Source organism: Filicampus tigris, chromosome 7 (assembly GCF_054856515.1).
Source record: "Filicampus tigris isolate MCC_2025a chromosome 7, RoL_Ftig_1.0, whole genome shotgun sequence".
In the NCBI taxonomy this organism is placed as follows: domain Eukaryota; kingdom Metazoa; phylum Chordata; class Actinopteri; order Syngnathiformes; family Syngnathidae; genus Filicampus; species Filicampus tigris.
The window spans coordinates 927,675-937,117 of record NC_141223.1 but is presented as its reverse complement, the minus strand read 5'-3'; the positions used below and the strand labels follow the sequence as shown (position 1 = coordinate 937,117).

The 9,443-nt window shown below is 45.0% G+C and overlaps 1 protein-coding gene across 4 annotated transcripts; it reads left to right on the top strand.

The window, feature by feature from the left end:
- Positions 1 to 4,032: 4,032 nt before the first annotated feature.
- On the top strand, positions 4,033 to 8,256 carry tsen34 (TSEN34 tRNA splicing endonuclease subunit). Of its 4 annotated transcripts, none has more exons than XM_086035810.1 (5): positions 4,033 to 4,252; positions 4,900 to 5,164; positions 6,372 to 6,516; positions 6,710 to 6,970; positions 7,703 to 8,256. In XM_086035810.1, exons 2-5 carry the CDS (start codon positions 4,907 to 4,909, stop codon positions 7,885 to 7,887), a joined length of 849 nt encoding a protein of 282 aa, XP_085891936.1. In that variant the 5' UTR covers positions 4,033 to 4,252; positions 4,900 to 4,906; the 3' UTR covers positions 7,888 to 8,256. The 4 variants fall into 4 exon arrangements, with proteins under 4 accessions (XP_085891936.1, XP_085891935.1, XP_085891934.1 ...); XM_086035809.1 differs by lacking the exon at positions 4,033 to 4,252 and adding an exon at positions 4,414 to 4,495; XM_086035808.1 differs by lacking the exon at positions 4,033 to 4,252 and adding an exon at positions 4,538 to 4,748.
- Positions 8,257 to 9,443: the final 1,187 nt, after the last annotated feature.

The window sequence follows — 9,443 nt, the reverse complement described above, 5'->3', positions numbered from 1 at the left end:
CACTTGTGTGCTTGTCCAAAACCAAAAGAATTCTTCCAGTGGTAAAACCAAGTCAATATAATATAATAGGCAAAATACAGTACATGCAGCACATTTCACTTAAGTGAACTGACATCACTGTTTGCAAAATGACCAAAAACTTGTGATAATCGGGAAAGATTGCCATTGCAATTCAGACAAAGTAAAACAGCAATTATTTTTACAATATTTTGAATATGAGAAAATTGAAATACTGTCATGACAATCCAGAAACAGGGAATACTTATTTCATATTTTTTAAATAGAATACAAAACAATACAAATGTATTTATATATGCCAAAAACAGCAAAAATAATTGGTGTAGCGCCATCCCTGACTGCTGGTTTGTAGTTATTTCATATTTCATTTTTATTGCTAAAAAACAACAAAATATGATGGATTTTTCACATTAAAATTTAGAAACATTAATATAGTCATTTCACGTTTTTAAAAATGCTATAAACAACAACAACAAAATGATGAGACAGCAAAATAGTCATTAAAACGAAAAAACAAATCTGAAAGTTGACGATTACAATTTAGAGCCCGTAAAGAAATATATAAAATATTTCAAATGACAATGACAATTCATTTATTACATTTGGAATTGAACTGTAAGAACTATTTCAGGTTTTGATTGAAAGCATTTGCGCCAAAGCACGTTAGCATGTTAGCTGCTCCTTAGCTCGCTTACAAGCTCGGGCGGAGTGCCGCCTCCTGGTGTTTCACAACAGTTGGTGGTCCATGGCTCCCCGGAGACCCCCGCCTCCCCGCTCCTCCCCGCTCCTCCCGGCTCCTGCCTCCTCCTTGGATGTAACAATGGAAGAGGTTCATCTCCCTGGGTCCCCCGAGATGCGTCAGGGAGGCCGCGCGGAAGCGGGGTGTCCGAGCGGTCTATCGCTAATAACACGGTGAGGCCAGGGGTGGGCCGCAGATGTCAGCCAGATTGCTCGCATGTGAGCGGAACGCGGGAATGTGAAGGAGGGTGTGCTGGGGATCACACAGAGATCACGCAGCGACCCTCTCCGCTGACGGGTCATTAAGGAGGACGGACATGAAACTCAATCTGTCCTCGGACGAGCGTTCTCCAGCAAGTTGACAGCTTGAACACTCAACAGGTCCTACAGTACGACGCCCACTACCCACCTTACCAGAAGGAGAGAAAAAAAAAATAAAAATGAATCGACACTTCTCACGATTCACTTCTTCTCAGTGGTGTGCAAAGCGCAGTGGATGCCCTCTAAAAATAATTGGCAGATGAAGATTTTTTTTGACTGATATCGTTTGACGCCCCTTCAAAAATGATCGCTGACAGGAGGGTTGAATATTTTTCTGTTTGACGTGCGCCAGTTGTATTGGTCACAAACTGCTTTTGTGATGTTGGAGGACCCAAGTGCAGGGAAGAAGGGAGGCAAGGCTGGGGAGCAGTTACGATCTGTAAACAAAGTATTAAGTCACAAAAACAAGGAGCGTGGAAGACTCACAATAGCAAATTAGCTAAGCCCAACACAACGAGATTCAAAGTAACAAACTGAAATGCACGACAAAGAGGAAACAAGACATGACCATGCGGGAAACCTGACTGACAAAGACAGAAAGAAAGCAAGTTTGATCAGGATCGTTATCAGGCTTCTTCAGAGCTTGCTGATGATCTGATCCTAAATGAATCAGGTGTGTTGGAATAGGGAGACATATCAAACACTCAGGACAGCAGCCCTTGAGGACCGGAGCTGGACATGCCTGTATTAGGACTAGCGGCAACGGCGCTGGCCGAAGCTAGCAACATGAGGCTAACACTGATAATGGCCCTTTACGCCTGTCACATTTCCAGATTTGGCCGGGTTGTTTTTGGAGATAAATATCTTTTGGTCCGAAACCGGGAATGCACTTTTGGATCATTTTCGGCAGCCGTGACATAGAAATTTGGACTGACACGGACCCAATCTGAATGTAGGTGCTAGCCCGACATAGTGGCCCTAGGCTACCGTTTATGTTGAACCTTGTGCTAATAAATGATGTAATAGTGTTGTTGTTGTGATGGTACTAATGATAGTAGTAGTAATTGATGGTCGCAATGAAGCTAATGAATATGCTGGCATTGTGGCTAGATGCTCAACGTCTTCTGATAAGGTTGTATGCGCGCGTGCCAGGATGACTAACCGGAGCTGGGCATTTGACTAAAATTTCACGGACCGTTTATCGCCCTCCGCCTGCAGCCAGGGTACCCGTCCGCCATCCGTCTATTCGCCTCTTTGTCGCCTATAAGCTGCTCCGCCCATCAATTTAAACAGGCTTCCGTTAGCGTTTCCGTCTACCAACTTCGACTGTGACTAACTACATACCAACATGCTAACTGCTAACAACCATTAATATGCGTGCGATGAGATACACTCGCACGCTAAAATTCACTAATGAACCATGTACGGGACGTTATACCAAAGCATTTTATTTCACCAAATAACGAAGTAAAATACACACAAGACTAAAGAACAATGTCAAATACACACCAGGGAACAAAGTGAAATACACAAAAACGGAGAACGGTGAGTGTTTGAGTGGTTTGGATCAGATGTCAGCTGGCGCGTGTTCTAAGCGCGCAACTCCATGGCGCAAAACTTTGACACACACACTGAATACAATACATTACAATACTGCCATTAGCTTAGTATTAGCGGTAGCCACCAAGTACAGTACAGTGTAATTAATAACCAGTTGAGCAGAAGTGTTGAATTCCACCCTAGTGCTGACTTACATTCCACTCAACCTTCATCACAGATAAAATGTCACGCTAAAAAAAAAGGAAAAGAAAGAAGTGAGAACACGTTTGCAATTACAAAAAACTAAACATTTTATTTCATTTATTTCCGAGCATGCCAATTAAACCGTTTGCTGTTGGAGCGGCGTTTGACTTTTCACTAATGTCAGGGCACATCGAGAATCTGTCGTGACTCAAGGCCGTGAGGCAGAAATGCAAACCGCTTGCACACTGTGCTGCCTTTCGGTAATGTAACTAAACAATGTAGGAAGTGCTCTCTTGTGTTTGTCAATGCAGTCGCTCAGGAGTGCGTCGCCCTTTGTGGCCTTTGTGCAGCTCTGAAACTGAAGCTATCCAGCCGAAAGGAAGTGAGCGAGCTGCTTTGGGTTGCGGTTTCTGTTGGCTCTGCTCAACTTCTTCATTCATACCACACAAACTAAATCTAAATCTAATTCACTTCGCCTGCGGGAATAAAGTTACAGTCTTAACAGAAAAAAATTGATGTCATAGTACGAGAATAGTTCTACTTGTCCCTGAAGAATGCTTCATTTTTGAGAATTGTTTTTCAACAAAAGTTTTTTTTTTGTTTTTTTCGGGGGAGGACTCGTATTATTCGAGAACAAAAACATGCATTTTTTTCTGAGATAAAAATCAACTTTTTTTTAAACAAAAAGTTTTCTTTTTTCAACAAGGAAGATTTATGTTCACATTTTCTTTTAAGTTAATTTTTTCCCTAAAGTTTCATTTCAAGATACTTGAATTTTTCAACATTTTCAACAAAAGTCCACTTTTTTATTTTTTTAAGCAAAAAACATTAACAAAAGACAACTCCCGCATACTGGCTGTTCGGCACCCGCGGATTCGCATATTTGTGGATTTTTTTTTAACTAAAAAAAAAATGTTTTATTTTTTGTTAAGGGGGGTCAAATAAGTGTTTACTCCCGGCTTCCCTCTGATTTCTGTGGAAAACGTATATTGACCTTTTGACTTTTTTAGATCTGCGCGTGTTTCTCTAAAGGTTTTTTTGGAGGGTGTAAAAAAAATAAATAATAATAATCCCCTAATGCATTAACTATGTGTTCGCTTTTTGCATACAATATTCTAAACGTTCCTTTTACAGAGCAAAACGTCTGCATTCGTGGATGCCAAGTCATCAGCGGCCTGCAGTCGTCCTCAAGCATCCGAGGCTCCCTCTTGTGGTCGATTATCTCTGCAGTGACGGTCAAATGTCGATGGTTGTGACGTAAAAACGAACGCGGCAGGGGCAAGCGCTTTACGGCACAAAAGCTGCACGAGCAGACGAAGCTAAACTAAGCTAAACTATTTACCGGTTGACAACATTTAGCTACTGACCCCCGAGTCACGTTGTGACACCGTGTTTATACGTGACCTCATCAACTCATCGGTCGCCGAGCGGCTGTGCAACATGTCATCTTGATCTCCAAATGTGTCTGAAAAACTTTGGGCGACATTAACACGTGAGTACGTCGAACAATGAAGCGCTCTCGTATTTCAGTTGTGCGTTCGGTGTTTTAGTCAAGTGTGTACAACACACTAGTAATAATTGCCATTTTGACTCGGAGGGTGCGTGTGCGTGTGCGCGCGCGCGGTAATCATGAAGCCTTTGTTAAAGACTGAAGCTTCGTTTCTCGAGGCTTCGTGTGAACGCAACCCCAGCACCCGCTGGCCAAAACTTTGATTGTGATGGCAACGGTGTCCGCGTGGGTCTAATCACGGAATTTGAAACACCGGCGTTTAGGTTTTGTGGCGTAATCTGTCTCTGGTTCCTGTGTGCTTAATCGTGTAGTACCAAATCAATAGGATTTGCCATGTTAATGTTAAAACTAGAGGTGCCATGATGATCAAATTAATGGGAAAGTGATTAATCGCTCAGAAGAATCTTGCCCAGGGCGCCACATTGGCTCAGGCCGGACTTGGGCTGACTCCAATGTCAAGTTTTTCAAACTCGAAATCGTACGAACCGCAATTGGAACCCGAATTGTTCAAATAGTCAGCATACAAGAGAAACACATTTGTTTGAATTTGATGTTCTAACTAACGAACATATTGCATGCGTGCGCGTTTATTTAATGTGGTAGGTAACAGCCGAATGTTGTGTTGACAGAGCGGAGATGTCTACCAAAGAGGCGGAGTTTCCCGTCCGGGCCGTTTGTGTCAGTCAGTGTGACTCCACCCCCCTGCTGTGGCGTACGCAGGACGTGGCTGCGGTGCGCTCCCTTGGCCTCGTGGGGGCGCTGCTAGGCTCGCTGCCGCGCACCCCCAGGCAGAATGTGCGTCTGGGCCGCCCGTTGATGTTGCTGCCCGAGGAAGAGCGACTTCTGGGCCAGTGTGGCGCCCTCGCCGCCGCCGGGCCCACCGTCCCGCAATCGGTGAGTGGCTGTGCTGCTTGGAGTCAAGTTTGATGATTTTCCTCTGTGTTGTGAACTTCGGCAAATACTGATGGACAAAGTATTCATTTCTTTATTGTTGTAAGTGAAAAGGGACCCAGAAAAAAAAGTCATGTTATTCCTGGTGTTTTTTTAAATTATGCGGCGGACCTCCACGGGCGGAAAAAAGGTCAAGTTGGCCAGAGCCATCACAGATCACCGCTGTGAGCTGGCCACTTGGAGACCGCCTTCCACCGCTATCGTCCGTGTCCATGTATGATGTCCCTTCGGCACCTCCGAGCTGTGCCGCAACCACGCGGTGTGATTTTAAAAATATGATGATAATAACGCGTTCGAGCTCAGGGCATTGAATGGATGGCAACCGGACTGTTCCATCTTTTTTTATTTTTTCAAAATATTTTTTCAAAATTTTTCTAAAGACATTTTCTTTTTCTTTTTTTTCAACAATGATATGTTCTGTGCTACCCCACTAGTCTAAACACAGCATTCTGATTCATATTGGCTTTGTGGAATATGATTAAGCGGCAAAATCCACCTGTTTGTATCTATCTCAGAGAGCGGCCATTGTGCCAATTGCTGTCGACAGAATATGATGTGACAGTTGCTCAGGGCTCAGGTAAGGACCAATCACGGTTCACCTGTAAGGACCAAGGACCAATCACGGTTCACATCGGTTTCCTGAGTTTGGTCGAATAGCATAATGTTGTACTTAAACTCAAAGGAATGACGTCATTATGTGGAATTGAAAAAAAATGAAAGCATTTTTGTCATGTTGCATCAATTGAATGTGGTGTGTTCTGGTGTGTTCACTTTGGCCACATGGGGGCAGTGCAACACAGACAGGGGGCATTCCCAGCTCAGTGAGGCCTTACTTTGAATTCCAAGGCTCTAATGTTTGTCATTCTATGCAGAAGATCAAGATATATAAATGTCAGTACTGTTATATTGTCAGTGTACCTGTTTTTGCTACACTGTTTGTGTTCAAACTGTTTACTAAAGGGGGTTCAAACGCCGCAATATGGATGCTAATTAACATTTTGACAACAGAGCAGACTGAACGGCTGAGCTATGGTTGTTCAAATAACGACGGACTCGCTCGACATTGGGAGCTCGATGACTGGACTCGCACATGCGTGACCGGATTGTTGTTGGGGCTGGCACGTGACTAACAAGCGTGCGCTGTCTTCAGGATGCGCAGGAGCAGGAGGAGGATCCCGACCGCCAGGTGGCGCTCTACCAGGAAACTCTGCGGCGAAGCTTCCAGGAGCAGCGAGTCCTCGTTCTCCAAGACAGGAAGGCGGCTGTGCTGCGTGCGCTCGGCTCATCGCCAGCAGGTCAGACGGCCGCCGTCTTGCCGACTACCCTGCGTGTGCGTGTGAGATGACATGAACACGATGAGTCAAATGCCCGAGTACAAAATGACAAGACTCGCAAGGAGCTGCTCTAGGCCACAAGTCACACCCGGCTGCTCACTCACTTGCACATTACCGAGTCATTGTCCTGACGAGCTCGGTGGTTTGCGCTCAGGGTCGGAGGTCGACGGCGAGGAAGACACGCGGCGCCGCCTGGAGGCTCTAGAGCGTCACTTCAGCTTCCCGCGCTCGGCGCTGGCGGTTCAACTGAGCACGGCCAGAGCGGGGCCGGCCCAACTTTGGACGCCGCAGGCCTGTCGCGCCGAAACCACGCCCGCCGCTGACGCCAGATACCGGGTGTTTGAGGACCTGAGGGGGCGGGGCTTCTTCCTGACCTCGGCTGGGAAGTTTGGCGGAGATTTCCTGGTCTATCCTGGTACGTTGGTTGCTTGTCCTCTCTGCTCCAATTACTACTTTCCTATTCTTGATTTTATTAGGTCCTCAGTTTTAAAATCTGTAATCATGTTATGAAGGGCTTATTGTCAGGAGTCAGGCACTTCCTGCACCTTGCTTGAAGGAAACAAGGGAGCAAGGAAATATGAGAAGAAATGACAAAGGAAGGAAGGAAGGAAGGAAAGAAAGAAAGAACGGAAGGAGAAAAGAAAGGAAGATAGGAATGAAGTGAACGAGGAGGAAGGAAAGAGTCGAAATGAAATGAGAAGAGGGAAAAAAGCGAACAAGAAAAGAAGGAACCAACTAAATAAAGATGAAAAATGAAATAAAAGATGTGGACAGAGGGTAGAAAAGAAGGAGAGCAGCAAGGAAGATAGGAATGAGTGACAAAAGGAAGGAAAAGGAAAAATGGAAGGATGGAAAGCAAAGATTGGCGGAGTGAAAAAGGAATAAGAGAAGGCCAAAGATGCAGAGGAAAGTCAGGAGAAGAAGTGTAAAGAAAGAAAAGACTGGAAGGAAGGAAATGCGAAAAGGTGGAAGGAATGAAAGAAGGAGAAGAGGGCGGATGGATCGAAAGAAGAAAAGGTAAGAATGAAGGAAAGAATGCAAGACGTGGCCAGAAGGCAGAAATGAGAGAAGACGACAAAATGGAAGGCAGAAAGTGAGGCGACAAGCCCCCGGTTGTTGTTCTTATCTTGTTGTTTTGTGTTTGCAGGCGACCCTCTGCGCTACCACGCGCACTTCATCTGCGTGTGCGTGCGCGCGGACGAGGGCGTGCCGCTGTCGGACCTCCTGGCCGCCGCTCGCCTGGGTTCCAACGTCAAGAAGACGCTGGTCTTGTGCTCGCCGCGCCGCGGCGGCGTGACGTACTCGTCGCTCCAGTGGAGCGGGATGAGCTGATCGGACGGCATGTGGCCTTCCCTGGCCTCGGCGCCGACGGCAGACTTGAGTGTTGCCCCATTTGGAACGGCGCCGTTTGCATTGTGACGACGGAAGACGTGGGGCAGGATTGTCCTCGCCAAGACAATTTCCGTTTCTTCAGTCTGCGTCAAGTCAACTCTTGAATCGCAGCTACTCTGAAATGTCGGACGTGAAATCTTGCGGCTCGGTGACTTTGATAGCCAAGCCGAAAGACGCAATTTCTTCTGATTCAGCTCACTGGCAGAGCCCTTTTTGATCTTATATTTGTATTGTAGAATCGCAGCGTCGTGATCTAGTAACTTTGATTTATAGGACACAAAGAGCGACTCTGCCAGTCAGTGGCGCAAAAAGGAGGGGGGCGGGGGGGGGGGGGGTCCATATAGACCCAAAGAGGTACCAAAGCAATGGGGGGGGATTATTTTGATAGGTATTTAATGTATTTAACAGGTGTTTGTTACTGATCGCATCAGCACACGTTAACAGAGGCATTTCATTGATTAGGCGTCCATCTACCCCATGACCGTCACCCCCTCTACTCTCACCCCCCCTCTCCTCCCCGCACTCACAGAGTTGCATGTAAATATAAAATATTTTTTGTTTGGGATTGAGCTGATCACCTTCTGTAAGAGGTAACTTCAAATTGAACTTTGTAATAAAAGTTTGATATACCTTGGAAATTCAATGTATACAAAGAACCAAAAAAAAAAAAAGAAAGAAAAAAATGCCGGGATCTGTTATGTGTCTGCATACCGCTCCGAAAGTCCGGTGTGCACTGTATATAATCATTTGTTTTAATGTATTGCTTTCACTGTCTCCGTTGCTGTTTTCTTAATGTAAATGTGCTTTGTTACAGCTGTAGCTGTTAGGAAATGCGCTACATAAATAAAGTTGTATAACGCAGCCAGTCCACTTCTAAGAGAATGTAGAATGGTTCATTTGAATCTTGACATGCATTAAAAAATGTAGTCTTTGAAATATGCCTATATGTAGTATAGTATACAAATATACCTTTTTTTAATATTCAAACTAATCCAATTGGCATTGCAACACCAGACCAGTCCTGAATGAAACTGATCACTGCAGATGGTCACCAAAGAGGTCCCATCCAAATCTGACGTTGCCTGTCAAAATAAAAGTTCCTTGAAGTTTGCATATTTCACTGTTGTCACCCCTGCTTAAAAAAGTCATTAAAAATAATCCTTTAGCTATCGCAATACCAGACCAGTCCTGAAGGACATTAAACCACCTTAGGTGTCCACCAAAAAAAGTCCCATCCAAATCTGATAATGCATGTCAAAATAAAAGTCCTTTCAAATCTGCACATTTGACTGTCATCACCCATGATATAAAAAATACAAATAAAAACTATCCTTTAGCTATCATAATACGAGACCAGTCCTGAAGGAAACTAGATCACCAAAGAGGTCCCATCCAAATCTGATGTTGCGTGTCAAAGTTAAAGTCCCTTCAAATCTGCATATTTCCCTGTCGTCGCTTCAAGGCCGAGAAGCCGTGTGGGCGGAGTCAAACGTTTA

Excerpts from the sequence above, each read along its gene's own strand:
- tsen34 (XM_086035808.1), top strand. The coding sequence starts at position 4,723 with ATGTCAAGTTTTTCAAACTCGAAATC. Across the intron at positions 4,749-4,899 it reads AGTTTTTCAAACTCGAAATC|AGCGGAGATGTCTACCAAAG; the intron begins GTACGAACCGCA and ends TTGTGTTGACAG. Across the intron at positions 6,517-6,709 it reads GCTCGGCTCATCGCCAGCAG|GGTCGGAGGTCGACGGCGAG; the intron begins GTCAGACGGCCG and ends GTTTGCGCTCAG.